Genomic DNA, 15,376 nt, shown 5'->3' with positions numbered 1-15,376 from the left:
CGCGGCAAAAATTATTGACCAATGGAAATGCCCTAAATTGAGCGTTTTGGCGCGAAATTAGCTTTTTCACAGAGATCGATGGGATATGCGTTGCTGGCTATCGTTGTTATATTTGGGGCTATTTTGAGGAAAGGTTCTTCATGTTTCGTATAAATAAGATGCAAGAGATGAATAATATGACCAAGTGATGGTTCAAATCAGCAAGGAACTAGAGGTAAGGCGTTGGTCACGCGTAATTCTCTTTTAGTAGTACGATCCCTAAAACCTAGACTAGCCCTTTCCTAGTAAAGACTTCACGAATCTTTAAGCTTAGCTTCCATGAAGGAAAAGCAACATATTTATTCCATCTAAATGATGTACTGTAGACTTAATTCTTAGGTAAGCTTAGGTTAATAAGACTTAATCGTTAATTATTATTGTACAACAAATTATCTCTTAAAACTTTCTATTTGTTTCTGTCCCTTTTACCATCTCTTGGACTCCTAACACTCAGTTGCTTGTTTAATTGTAAAACAACTGAGTGCAAGTTTTTCTTGAATAATTTTTCATTGCTTAAGTCAATATAATGTAGAGGTGCTAGGATTTTCCGTGCCTTTATGGCAACACCCTCTGGAGGCCAGGACATCCACTGAAACATCAGTGGGATGATTGGTTTGGACAAAGAATCTGCAAGGCTCAAGTCATTTGAGCAATTTTCAGAGCAAATATACTTTTGAGTTACACAGCATAGTACAACATAGGATGACTTCATGTTTCGCTGAACCTGAGACTGCAAGTTTTCGTTACCAATACCCAGAGGTGATTTAGGAGTGAGTGATGATCTCTTTGAAACAGCATTTACATCTGTCTGGCATTCAAATCCTTGACTGTCAAGATACTGAACGAGTCGCTCAACTTTAGATTGGACATCCCAATGGTAACTTAAAAAGATTTTTGATTGGGAAGATGGGAGTGGTGCTTCAATGGAACTACCTATTTAGAAATTAAAAAAGGATCAGCATATGATATGGAATGCACACTACAGGGATTTGGGCAGGGGTGGGTCCAACTTGGTCCAGGTCCGGGGGGTCCAGGGGGAATTGGGAATCTAATATGGAAGCTATTTACTGGCTTTTCAGCCCTTGGAAACATCCTACAGTGTATATGCACTGGCTGGAAAAGGTGTTCTCAAGAAACAGAAATAGGGGCAGACATGCTTATGGGCTTTTCTCATGCAGCAGTAATGTTGACTAGAACAATTGGTTTTCCCAAAAAATTGACTGAACAATGCCATGTTTACTGGAACAATAGATTTTCTCAATCAGCCATGTTGAATGGAACAATAGATTTTCTCACACATAGTTTTGCATTCAAGTGCTTGAGATTAAATTTGTATAGGTTAAACAAAGGTTATTATTATTCTCATGAGAATAAACATGGCTGCTGCATAAGACCCATTGATAAAGTTTAAATTTGGCTACCTGCCATGTTTTCTGCAAAATTCCTTGCTAAGGCTTGATTGATTTGCCTTAGCTCCCTCAATCTGCCCCTATCATGAATAATATACAGTATATATTTTAAGAGTGAAAGAAATAAATTAAAAACACTGTAACATACTTGTATTGTTCACTAATACTTGTAGTGGTTTAATGCCATCCACCATGCGATCTAAGAATTCTTGTTCAAGGATCACAGCAGGCATATTCCGTAAAGGCTTTACATGATAAAGTAGCACATCAAGACTCTCATGAAATGGTTGAGTCTCAAAATCCACTGCTGGAAAACTCCCTAAAAGTGCTTGCATGTTCAGCCTCATTTTGCTCCAAGAGTTCTTCACCATAGCAACAATGCATGGCTTATCTAGCCATGCTGCAAATTGTAGCTCATTATAGACAAACAATGAAGTGGCTGATTCACTAGACATGATGAGAACAACTTGACTGGCTGCTGCTAATTGAGCACCATTTAGCTGAAGGAATTCCTCTTTTGATTGTCCTAGCCTCTCATGATGGAATACCTGTCAGTATAAGCATAATATAACAATAAATATATTGGTGCTTCATTCAATATTTGCCAAATTAGAAAAATTAGGGATGTTGATTTTTGCAGGTGAACCTGAAGATAGGAAGATAGAAAAGTAAATATTTGTAAAAGTTAATGTACAACAGAAATTAAAGCCCATGCTCTTATACTTGTGCAAAGATAGAGTCATGCTATAGTATGAAAAAACACCATGACGTCACTGTTGCTGTGGTAACTTTGGTTGAAATGAAGTTCGAGCCACCTTAAATGCTGATATCTAGATCAGATGGAGCTTAAAGTTAACTGATAAGCAACTTGAAATTCAAATCTACAAATATATACATATATATTTTTCTATATATAATATTTTTACATTTCTAATAAAAATGCTTGGTACTTTTATTGACTTCGATTTAAAAAATTGCACTTGCAATTGATGTACTATCCTATTAGTAAGACTGAAAGGAGAAGAAAAAAAATTATATGAAAAAGGCTGAGCTTAGTAGCCCTTATAATGTATGCTTATTTGAAAAGACTGCTGTAGCAATACCAAGTACATAGTTCAAAAAAGTTGAACATTAGTAACATTCTTTTTTACCTAAAAAGAAGTAGCGAGCTTCCTCAAAAGACAGTGGAAATGGTTCCACAACTCACTTCATTCCATTTCCAGTTTTCCAATGTCACGTTAATTTATTCTAAATACACTATTTAACCTCACAAACGTAAACATGAAATATGTACGGTTTTGATCGCTTGAATGAAATTTATCAAAAGATAGCACTTTCGTTGCATTGTATTTGGGGTTTTCTTTTGAAATCCTTTCAAATTGTGTACTTTATTGTCTATTAAATAAATTGCTTTTTAGATGGCACGATTACAATATGGTTTGAAATTCTGGCACCATTTGGAATAATGCTCCCTTACTGTATTAAAGTTTGTAGATGTAGTCTGTTGCTATGAAGATGATGCTAAATAAGTAAACTATGAATGCTTCACCATATTAATAACAAAAGGACCCCGGCTCACCTGTAAACCTTTCTTAACAAGCTCTTTTCTCAATCGATCTGTGAATTTCATGTCGGTAGGATCATAGATTATGTAAACTGATTCACTTTTTGTCTTTGTTTTCCGGAGTTTCACGAACCAGCGGTCCTTCTCGAGGTTTTCCTTCTCGAGGATACCCTTCAAATGCTGCAGAAGCTTTCGACGCACAACCTTACTTTCGATCATCAAATGGTTCTGTAAGTCGCTCTCGCTTAGAGAAAGTAGCAGAAACCCATCAATTTGGTTTTCCTCAAATGATAATCCGAACCTCTGGTGAACTTGCAGAGAGGCTAGCCATTCCTGGACGTCATCAACGTCCCAAGAATAAACTTTTTTCGCTCTGAAATTTCCCTCGTGTTCGCTTAAGGCGGAAGCACTGGCGCCAAACAACAATGCGTATTTTTCTAATTCTTCGCTAAATGCTCCCACGACAGCTGAAGATTTTTCAGCAACACTGGCAAAAGCCAAAGCCTCTGAGTTCAAGAAGACAATGTCCTCCAGCTTGCAGAAGTTAGGAGGGACGTGAACTACATCATAGTTAATGCAAAACAACCTAACGGGACGAGGATGATCATCAGACAAATCGGTACTGATTGATTCTTCGTTTCTTCTAAAAAGGACTGTGCTCTCGTGCTTACAAGACTTACAATTAAGATATGAAGTGGAAAGGAAAACTAACGCTGCGCGACATTTCTCGACTATTTCCAATCGCTGTTGCAAGCTCGCGGGGCTCTCTATTACCCCTTCGTCTTTATCGAACCAAATGTCATCTGCATAACCGAGATTTTTAAGTTCTTTCACCGTATAGCAAATAAACCTCTTCTCCTCGTAGCTTGCATTGGGAGAATAGCTCACAAATATACCCCTCTTCTTGGCTTTCCTTGGGGTTAGCGTTTTGATTGCCATAGTTATTTCTTGGATCTCTGATGTCTCTCCAGCCACAATGTTATCCTCCCGATTTTCTTGATTTGCTTCTGAAACACTTAACTGAAAACTAGTTTCTTGCGCGGAATCCATACTTTTCTCTTTGATTTGCTTGTTATCGTCGTTAACGACAAATTCATTTAGATGTTTGGTTTGATTTTTATCGGCGCCCTGTGCGAAACAATCATTCGGTTGTTTGACCACCTTTCCTGCGTCACGAGGTAAATCAGTCTCGAATGAGGTTGTAAATTGCTCATTTATCATTGCTTCTTGAGGAGTTGCTTTTTGCTCCATATTACTAGTATAGGAGCCCTCGAATGAGGGAATAACAGAGGCACAGACCGAATAATCCGCTTTCTTCCAGATGAATATAGTAATATACAATCAATTAGCGCTAATTATTGTACTGCCAATCAAAAGCCAATCGTGTATAGCCGTATACGGTTTCCATGACAACGAACAAAATGTAAAAACTCGATGTACATTTACTTCAGCCATTTGATTTTCCATTTAAACATAAATTTAAAGATCACGAAAAGTGGTTGTGATTTTTAAAAATTATTCTCCAAGTGTGTTTTTTTTTTCATCATAAATTTGGGATGATTTAACGGATGGTGATCTTACGATGGTCTCGAAGGGGTAAAATGGGAGCTGAGATATTGTCTTTTTTTGGGCTGGAAACTATGGGATTTTATACACTGGGAATGGGATTCACAAACGAAATAATAATAATAATTTTATTCTAGCGCATTACATAATATCTCAATGCTCTTACAATATAGAATAAATCAATAAATAGTGAATAAATGAATAAATATATATATATATATATATATGTACACTGCAATAATAATAATAATAATTAGCTATTAAAATATAATTTTTAATTAACTATTAAAAATATAATTATTTATGCGTCAATTAGGAATGTCTTAAGTTTTCCTTTAAAAGATTCAGTGGATGTAGCGTTCCTTATGGATAGCGGCAGATCGTTCCACAATATAGGCTAGAAAAAGCGCGAGATCCGTAGTTCTTAGTTCTGAACTTTGGTCTTGATAGGCGTAAGTGGTCGTTAGTATTAGACCGTAGGACTCTGTTTGGCTTGAGTAGGGTGAGCAAATCAATCAGGTAGCCAGGTGCCATGCCATTTAAGACCTTGTAAGTAATCAGCAGGATCTTGTCGGATGCGCTTGCGTACAGGGAGCCAATGAAGATTGCGTAAAATAGGTGTGAAAAAGTGATATGTCATCCTAATTTTAGTGACAAGACGAGCAGCAGAGTTTTGGATACGTTGGAGTTTGGAAATGTATAATGGCATTGAGATTTGAGCAAAACTGATAGGAACTATGGGATTTGTTCTAAATGGGGACTGGAAAATAGGCCTTTTCTGAGTTCGATAAACAGGATGCATTGCGGTGTAGGCTCAGTACAAACAACACCATATAAGGCATGATGGCAAAAAGATGTTTGTACCGAATCTACAATGCACATAATCGCTAGGACACTCCCTTTCCTCCTTAAGCTTCAGGACCCTCTTTTGATATCATTGTTATGGGCCTCCTGTGTTTCTACCGCTGCTTTCAAATTCCGCGGGCACTTCATTTTCCCCGAGAGCGACTCCATGAAATGAAACACAGCATAGTGTTTTGTTAGCTGTTTAGCAAATCTTTAGTAAAAACACCAAAAATACACAGCCATGTCTTTGGAAGACGAGGTTTTCAGGATTGGGAAACAGCTGGAAAAGATCGTGTCTCAAGAAAAAGACGTAAGTTTTCCCATTGCCAGGAATCAGCGCTCGACCATGTGTTTATGATCATAAAAATAGCGCCAAACTCACAGAAATACATCCAGCATTTCATTCAAAAGAACTGAAACTGACTTTGAAATCAAATATTGCAAAATAAGACTCTTTTTTTGTGTGTGTGTGTGTATATCGTAAGGAAAAGCGGTTTCTTACTGTAGTTGATGAACTAGAAAAAAGTTGCTTTATTAGTGTTTACACATTTATGATTTTGATACCGGTTGACCAAACGAAAATTATCCAAGCAAGGGCGACGTGTCAACCAAATTGTTAATGCAAAGCCTAACTTAATAATTCAAGTTCTTTTTAGTTTATGCACCCATGTTAAGCCCAGCTGGGGGGAGTTGGGGGACTCCAGGGGAATATGACATTTTGATTTTGAAATTTAAAAATTCTCCACCCCCAGAGCACTGATGAAATTGAAATTTCCATTCTTAGTACACAAGTCTCAAACCCAGGGACACTTTACGAATGTAAAGTTTTGATCTTTTTTTCCTTAGGCAATGGACCAGCTTGCTGCGAGAGATTTGTTAAAAAATCTTAAAGACCTACCCATAACATTAGAGTGCTTGCAGGTACACATATGCAATCAATAGTAATAATTAAGAAATATGAAACTTGTGCCGCCCGGGGGTGGGGGTGCTCCCCTATATTCGCTATACAGGTATGTGCTGCCAAACAGGGTATGGTTTTCAGTGATTCTACTCTGGAACAGGGTATATAAAATCACGCTCACTCTGGGACAGGGTATATGAAATCATGATCTCTCCTCTCTGGAACAGGATATCTATTTTCACACTACCGGAAAAGGGTATGGTTTTAATCGATCTTGCTCTGGAACAGGGTATGAATTTCAGTGATTTTACTTTGGAACAGGATCATGGTTCAGAGGGCTCAGCAGCACATCCCTACCCTAAACGGGCAAGAGTACCCTCCCCCCCGGAAGAAATATTAGGAGAAGCACAAGGCCTAGCCAATTCCTAAGTGCATTTGTGACTTCACACATAACAGCAATTTATTTTACTATTACATTTCTTTTATGAAATGCAAATTAGAGTAGCCATTATTTTAGACACATATGACGATGAACCTGCTCATAAATACTGGTATTTTTTTACATCTTATTTAAACATATTAACTCTCTGTGTTCTCTCCAAGAGCTAGGGTCCAATACTGGTATTATATTATGGTCCTATATTTTCTTTGTTTTCTTTCTCTATTGCTATTCTTCCATGCTTGCATGGATAGGATTTAACTTTATTACTTTCATTTTCATTCACAGAAAACAAGGATTGGAATGTCTGTGAACACTTTACGAAAAAAGAGTGATAACTCGGATGTTCAAGTCATGGCAAAGTCTCTCATCAAGTCTTGGAAAAAGCTTCTTCCTGGTATGTCATTTACTGAACAGAAAGAAAACAATAAAATGGAAAGGATTATTCATTGTGGATAGAAATCAAAAGATTATAACTATTCAATAGCCCACTTTTGAGATATGCTTCGCTTGTCAAGCACAATTGTTTCAGTATGAGGCTACATGCTAAATGCTCAGTCATTCGTGACAGTCGGTAAGAATTAATTTAATTTAGCATGTAGCCTCATACTGAAACATTTGTGCGTGACAAGCAAAGCATATCTCAGAAGTGGGCTATTGTCTCACAACTGTAGCAGTTGGGAGGACTGTGATGTTTTGAATGCCACTGCCAGTCTTCATCAGGGGATGGTGTAGACTGGAAGGTGATCTTCATAAGTCTACATAACCTTCAGGTCTACACCATTGCCTTATGAAGACTAGCAGTAGCACATAGCAGTCAAAATGTCGCAGCCCTCCAACTGCCACATTCAGGAGACAAATGAATAAGTATTATTTGCACATGGTATGTGCTGTGTGTTGATATAAAGCAGATGGAGATTAGTAGACAAAAGAAGTTTTAGGAGAAGTATGGTTAGCAGCAGTTTGTTTCAACACCTCTAAAGTATTCTGCCATTCTTTAAAAAAATACACATTGGGAATAATAGCCTTTATTTTGGATATTAATGATAAATAGAAAAGCATTGAATGTGTTGCAGTATGTGCTCTAATAAAGCAATCATGTCCCCAAGCAATATTGGAAAGCAAGATTTGAAACAGTTAGGCAGATTGAAAAAAAGATAATGCTGATTTAAGACAACAGTGGTTAGCTCATTAGTTTTGAACAAGATTTAACAATGACATTTCTACAGTGGCTCTTCATATGAATCCACTGAATTCAAATTGGAGTTTAAAAGTTGATTTTTGAGGAGGGAGCAAAACTGGAGAACCTGGGGGGAAAACCCTCAAAGCACAGGAGAGAACCAAACAACTGTACTCACGTATTCTGATTCTAATTCTGGTGCTATTGTGAACAAGCCTAAGTGCATTCATAATATCAAGATTGTTAAAATCACGAGTTCATTGTCATAATTATATTTATAGAGAAGTCAAATGATCAGGACAGCAAAGGAGACAACAACAAGCTACTACAGAGTGAAAAATCAAGTCGTAGTACCTCGCCAGCCCTTAGTACTAAGTCTGATTCATCAGAAGCATCATCTATGGACAAGAAAATAGTGTCATTTCCCCAAGCAGCTGCCACCAACAATTCTGTCAGAGATAAATGCAAAGAAATGATCCAGAATTCATTGAAAGTTGTAGAAGGCTTTGAAGCTAGTAAGTTTGTGTAATGAGCTCTTGTATATTACAGCATAATGTATATTATATACCTATTTATTATATAGTTAGGATAGTATTGTACATGTGCGCTGATTGGTTAAAACTGTGTTTTATTGGTGAACGGAGCACAGTGCTGACACTATCCGCTTGTGCAAAGTGCTGCTAGATCCCGCAATGGTCTTCTTTTTTGCATAAATAAATTCGATACTGAAAAAATAGTAACTATATAATAAAACAAATGAAACAGCTTTTTCTGTGCTCCATTCAGCAATAAAGCACTTAGGAAGGGCCGTAAGCACTCAAGAAGTGTGAGAAGCACTCGCCTACAGCTCGTGTTTCTCCTTACTTTTCTTTTGTGCTTACATCACATCCTGCGTCTTTTATTACGTCACCCGTATACCGCCACCCGGTAGCTCAGTTGGTAAGAGCGTTGGTCTGTTGTGCGGGAGGTTCATGGGTGAAGCCTCAGCCAGACCAACACTCAGGGTCTTAAAATAGCTGAGGAGAAGGTGCTGCCTTTTGTAATAATATCTGCAAATGGTTAGACCTTCAAGTCTTCTCAGATAAGGACTTAAAACCGTAGGCCCTGTCTCCCAACCCTTCCTAACCTGCAGTAAAATAGGGGACATAAAAGAACCTGTTGAATTATTCGTATAAGAGTAGGGGATTGTCTCCCGGTTCAACAGCCTATCCCAATCTGGAGGCATAATACTAACATACTAACAAATCACTCATGATTGTAAGCTTCACGGCTGCTACTAGCGCTTCAATGTGCAGCCTGTAAAGTCCTCCACTAATCTTGTAAAGCGCTATTGAGCTCCTGGAAATGGTGCAATATAAATTCATCCCTTTACCCCTTTTTTTATTATTACGGAATGGAGTACGGAAAAAGCTGTTTTATTTATTTATTCAAAAAAGTTGTCCCAACCAAAGGCAATAGGCAATAAGCTGGAATAACTAGTGTTTCAATAGCCATACAATAGCCAATGGTCAGGGCCTACTGGTAGGGCTTTTGGAATAAGCTGGCAGCTGCCTGAGCTACAGCGATTGGTTCGAAGTTAACCGTCTGTTCCTTGTATTGGATCACAGCCAGCTACTTCAGACTTACAGCTGTATGACTACCCACTCCAAAGCATTCTAAAAGCCCTGGCTCATTTTGGTCAAGGACTAAAATGTTTACTTTAACAAAATGGCCAAAGAGTGAACATGCATGAATACATGCCTGAGTGTCAATGAATATGCTATACATCCTGTTACCCAATCAGAAAATATGTTTACCTTAACTTAATAAGATTTTATTTTTATGTTTAAGGTCCTGAAGTTGTTGCCTCAAGAATCGAGCAGTGTATCCTTTAAAACTCTTTAGTTTCTCAAAAATATAGTATTTCACTAGATTTATAGTCACTGTGAGAACACTTGAACCATAAACACTTTGAGTTTTTTGTCACTTTTTTAAATGCTTAATGATAATCATCCCTTGAGGCAATCAAGTCGGCTCAACGATATTGGCCAAAATGACCAACGAGGCATTGGTTTAACCAGACAAGTTCCCATTCTGGCTGGACAATGTACGATAATTGGCAGTTACTGTATTTTAATAAAAAGGCTGATCAATACTAATCTTATTTAAGGACATTTTTTTCAAGGAAAAGTGGACAAAATAATATGTAATTCATATGATGATAACAAAGTTATGATTTTTAACTGTTATAAAGGTATATTTGATGAATTCAAAGATACCAATGTAAAGTATAAGCAGAGAATACGAAGCAGGGTCAACAATTTGCGTGATCCTAAAAACCCAATGTTAAAGGCAAGAGTATTGGGTGGAGAAATACCCCCTGAAAGATTTGCCGTCATGTCTTCAGAGGTATGCTTTATACCAGGCTAGAATGCTTTTAATGCATTATCATATCCAGATCCTTCTCACCAAAAAATTAAAGGCTCTGGTAACACACAAACTGGAAGACCCAGATTCTAGGTCGTCAGATACACACATGCTCCACATATTCTGACTTCCGTTACATGTAACTTACATTGTAGTATTCAAATTTCAACTGTTGGCTGTAAAATCAGCAAACTGGAAACAGATGATTATGCAAAAAATTTACACCAATCAAATTAATGGTTGATTTGTGTGTTACTAGAGCCTTCGATCTTTTGTTAGAAAGCTGTGAAGGCTTTCTTTACGAGAATGGCCTTTAATGTTTCTAGGGAAACAGTGGTGACATAGTGGTGAGAACACTCGCCCTTCACCACTCTGACCTGAGTTTTATTCCTGTACTAGGTGTCGTGAGTCGTGATTGTTCATTCTCTCCCTTGCTTTAAAGTTTTTCTCCAGATTCTGCCAAGAGAACCCATGAAATATGAATTCCTCATTCTTTAAATCAATCCTAAATGCTAGTCAAAATCATAGCAGAATTTCTATTATCCGAACAAGGACTTAAAACCATATAGTTTAGGCCCTGGCCCATCTGTCTTCACCCTGTAGCCCTGTATAAGACAGCTTAAAAAGACCCTTTGAAGACGCTATGCTAGAAAGTTTCATGTCAAATCCAGACATTTAGAAGTTGTTTACCTTTAAAAATAATTGTTTGATAGAGCTTTTCAAAAATCTCAAACCTAGTTTAACGGTTATGATTTACTGGAAGTTAATTTTGTATTTATTTTAGGAAATGGCCACTGAAGAGATGAAAGAGATCCGCCAGAAGTTCACAAAAGAAGGAATAAGAGAAGCTCAAATGGCTAAACAATCAGGAACAGTGACCGCTTTATTTAAATGTAGCAAATGTGGTCTAAGAAAAACTACTTATAATCAGGTAAAGCTAACATCTAGGAGCTATCTCAGTCAAACACTGAACTACAGCAGACTGGCCACATTAAATTTGAAAATGTTCTCCTTCATGAGGGCGAGAGGACTTATTGTTTTATGTAGTTGAATCCAATAGTCGGTCAAATATACAGTATAACTGTAAACAAGTTTTGAATTAAAGTTAAATTTATAATGTAGTGTTTTGGTTTTCAAAGCCTGCAATTTTCAGCTATTAGTAGGATATAACTCATAGCCTAATAGTAGCTCATCCAATCAGGTTGCAGCATTGGTAATAGACCACTAGTTGGATTTGACTAATACGATATATTTGATTTATCGGAAAACAGAGTTTGCTATAAAATTTGTCTCAATGATAGTAAAATTACAAAGTGTTTTAAAGATTGCCCTTCAACTGACAAAGATATGGAATTTTAAAACTAAGCATTTTTGCAAAGAAATGAATGGGCATTACATGCCCAGTGAGTGTCTTTATCAGGCTGGACACATGAAACAATAGTCCCTTTCACAGTTCCCTGCACCATCTCGAAAGGTAACCTTGGACTGTTTGTCTCGCTTCCATGCCAAAGCATGGCTTCCTTTTAAGATGGCACAGAGAACTGTAAAAGGGACTATATGTAAAAACATATTTTTAATTTTGGTAAATTCATTCAAGATTTGCTAAATTTGATTGCAAAAAAAGCATACAAGTACAGTATATATATTATGTTGGAGTCTATTAAGTTATTTGGCCTTTTCTTTTTTGTAAAATAGCTACAAACACGAAGTGCTGATGAACCAATGACAACATTTGTATCATGTTTGCATTGTGGGAACAGATGGAAGGTATGTATACTTAATACCACATTAACGTTAGACTTGAAGTACAGTTTGCTATATCCATAACCCTGCCATGGGTGGCATCAACATTCTCTTACCCTCCCCCCACCACCCCTCCCATCCAACTTGCCTTTGCCTTTTGAAATTCTGAAATATTTCAGGGCCACAGGCCCAAAGAATTCTGCACCCTGGAACTGTATATTCTATTGATTGGATTTGATACAAAAATAATGTTTTATTGTCAGAAGACTTGATAATAATTATAAATAATAATAAATTAATTATTAATAATCATTAAAATAAAAGTTGAGAAGAGCATACATATGTTAAAGATATTAGTTTGATTGAACATGTTAAACCTCAGCCAATTGTGGTTATAAAGCGCTTTAAACCGTGTGTTCTTCCTGCGGGAATAAGAATTACAGTTAAGGGAAAGTTCAAAAGCTTAGGGTGAATGGAATCTAAGATAAACCTAAAAACATTTGTGGAAAGGTTTATGAGAACTTCTCGGCTATCATAGAAGACATTCCTACTGAGCCCGGTTGTACGAAGCCTGGATAGCGCTATCTTGCGGATGAATCCTTATCCAGTGGATAAGTCGACTGCTGTTATCCAATAAATTTATCCACTGGATAAGATTTATCCATTGGATAAAGCTATCCAGGCTATGTACAACTGGGCCCTGGCTTCTGGACGACCTACTGATACTTGCATTAACCACATCAACGACATACTGCACCTTCCACCATACAACAACAACGCTGTAATAACTGACAATCTACCATCAACCTGCTGTTACTTTTAACTTACAACCTACTGTTCACAACCTACTGACATCCTACCAACAAAGTATTGATACACCACAGATACCCTATTGACACCTATTTAGGGGTTTTATCATTTACTATTACCGTTTTGATTATTTACTTATTGTAGTTCACTACAAATGATCGTTTTGCTTCTCCCTACAGTTCTGTTAATAGACAAGTGAAGAATATAGTAGTGGTATGTGTTTCACATATGTTCTGATGTCAATGCATCTGGCAGCAACTAGTATTGAAGGTATAGCTGTTATATATGGTGTGACAATACGCCAAGTGTATTTCTCTCTACTATAACCCTTGGAAACCCCTGTCAGTCAACTTGATATACACTTGATTGTATCTTCCATCTCCAGTTGCTTTGCTATTTTGGTTCCATCTTTCTAATTCTTCTGTAAGCGTATTTCCGAATTTATGACAACAAGCTTTTTAGGATCATTTAGGATTAAGCAGTTGATTTTTCATTTGTAGTGATATAAATAATGTGCTCTCTTTGTTTTGTAAGATATTAAAAATAGAAAGTGATAATATATTTTCAGAAATTTATGTTATGCCAAGACATGCTATGGGCCATTGCATTTTGGAAGATTTTTCAAAAGAAACATTCTACATTCTACAGAGTCTCCCTCCGCTTCCCCTAAAGAAGGGAAGGAAAGAGGAGATAATCTTCTCAAAGGAAACAATAGGCTTTTATGGCTTAGACATAGGTATTATCTAACCCTGTCACTATTAATCTTACCCAACCTAAAATGCAATGGCTCATTTCCACTTGGTACTTTTTTGTCAAAGTCACAGAAACACCATCTTAATTTCAACAATTGAACTCCTTACCTTAGGAGTAACGTTTACCTATTTCAGAACACATGTTATTATTCTCTTAGGAATAAGATTCTTTGTTTGAGTTGTATCCATATTTACACATCCTCTCATGCACAACCGTTAAACAAAGAAATGATACTCTAGAGAATGACATTTGGTCTGAAATGCGAAAACGTCCAGTCAAGTTAAAAAGGTCTATTATTTTGTGTGTGTTTGTATATATCATGGTTTTGTTTTTCCGTTTTCTATCTAATTTGTGACATATACATATCGTATGAGTTTTGCTGTTAAGAGCAATTTGGCTTAATTGCAGTCTTAAGACACAATAACCCCTTTATTAATAGTAATTGATGTAAAAGGACTCTCTGATGATGTCTTTGGTTTAAAGACTAATAAAAATTAACCTACAGAAAATTATAAATTAACGATATAGAGCTTTTCTATGCACTGTCCACTTATGATTAATGTGAAACAATATATTGGCTGATCACCCCCATCATCTTCATTTCTTCTTACATGGCATGTGATTGGCCTCGGCCTGTGCCAGTATTGGAAAACAATGTTCCAATTTATTGACACTCAAAGTTCTTTTTGTTCATCATATTTGGAGCCTATCATTGATCCACTCCCAAAATATCTTCCACAGTACTTGCAGCGCAATGAGTTGCATAATGCCATAAGGCCTCTTGTTTGTTGTGCGTTCAGTCATACACCACTTTTTTCTGCAGTGCTTCATTCTCCATTCTGCAATCATCCACCAAATATTTAAGAAATTGTAAGTGGCAAAAGTCTTGGATGGGCTGAGAGTTAGTAATCTCACATTTCACTATTCATTTGATGTCATTTACAACCTGGCACTTTAGCTTGCCTTCAACTTGTGTTGCTGGGTTAACCAGGCTTCTGTCTATCTTTGCATATCCATCAGACACTATTTTCATCAGGAAACCATTCCTCACTACTTTTAGCTTCTGTAATTAATGAATATATACCATATATGCCTGAGTGCTATAGAGCAAACGAGAGCAGGCACATGCATTTAAGAGCTTTATGCATGTGCTCAAATTGATTTCACAATCATTTATTGCATGCTTGAATTCATTCCACCTCTGAAAGGCAGAGGAGACATTAAGGCATAAAAAAGCAGATGAGTTGTCTGTGTTGTATTTAATAACCCAGTTAGCAGAATAGTTATTCACGGTTGTTAAGGACTTCTCTTAAGGCTGCGTTCATAATGTATGGCAGAGGGGGAGGGGGCAGGTACAATTGAGGGTGGATCGGGAAAATTAATCAAAAAAATGGGGGGATGCACAATTTTTGGAAGAAGCTACAAGCCTTGCTTAGGGGGGAGCGTATTTTTTTGTGTGACTTTAAGGGGGGATGTTAAGAATTATTCTGGACATTTCAAATTTTCACCTGTCCCTTCCCCCCCCCCCCCCCCCCCCCCGCCATACATTATGAACGCAGCCTAATAATTCTGATTGAAAGAGCAATCAGGTCTGATGTGATTGGCTCAACAGATCATCTTGACAACGTTGTGTGCTACTATATGATTGCCTAAAATCATGAATCAAAACGCAGGCCAAATAAATATTCTTACTCTGGCATTTTTACCATAAAACCAAAAC

The 15,376-nt window shown here is 37.1% G+C and overlaps 2 protein-coding genes across 2 annotated transcripts; one reads left to right on the top strand and one right to left on the bottom strand.

Annotated features, from left to right (window-relative positions):
* Positions 1-302: 302 nt before the first annotated feature.
* Positions 303-4,364, bottom strand: LOC116297798 (uncharacterized). Its single transcript, XM_031706095.2, has 3 exons — positions 3,028-4,364; positions 1,597-1,996; positions 303-972 (listed from the first exon to the last, which is right to left on the bottom strand). Exons 1-3 carry the CDS (start codon positions 4,261-4,263, stop codon positions 446-448), a joined length of 2,163 nt encoding a protein of 720 aa, XP_031561955.2. The 5' UTR covers positions 4,264-4,364; the 3' UTR covers positions 303-445.
* Positions 4,365-5,547: 1,183 nt separating this feature from the next.
* On the top strand, positions 5,548-14,176 carry LOC116297797 (transcription elongation factor A protein 1). The gene is made up of 9 exons (XM_031706094.2): positions 5,548-5,734; positions 6,271-6,345; positions 7,053-7,161; positions 8,226-8,459; positions 9,775-9,807; positions 10,178-10,332; positions 11,135-11,281; positions 12,046-12,117; positions 13,083-14,176. Exons 1-9 carry the CDS (start codon positions 5,666-5,668, stop codon positions 13,089-13,091), a joined length of 903 nt encoding a protein of 300 aa, XP_031561954.2. The 5' UTR covers positions 5,548-5,665; the 3' UTR covers positions 13,092-14,176.
* The last annotated feature ends 1,200 nt before the right edge of the window (positions 14,177-15,376 follow it).

The sequence above is a fragment of the Actinia tenebrosa genome, unplaced genomic scaffold, assembly GCF_029948245.1.
Source record: "Actinia tenebrosa isolate PJP-AT-01 unplaced genomic scaffold, QUT_ActTen_1.0 PGA_scaffold1__47_contigs__length_23844297, whole genome shotgun sequence".
In the NCBI taxonomy this organism is placed as follows: Eukaryota; Metazoa; Cnidaria; class Anthozoa; order Actiniaria; family Actiniidae; genus Actinia; species Actinia tenebrosa.
The sequence above is the reverse complement of the archived record's forward strand: the minus strand, read 5'-3'. Positions and strand labels throughout refer to the sequence as shown.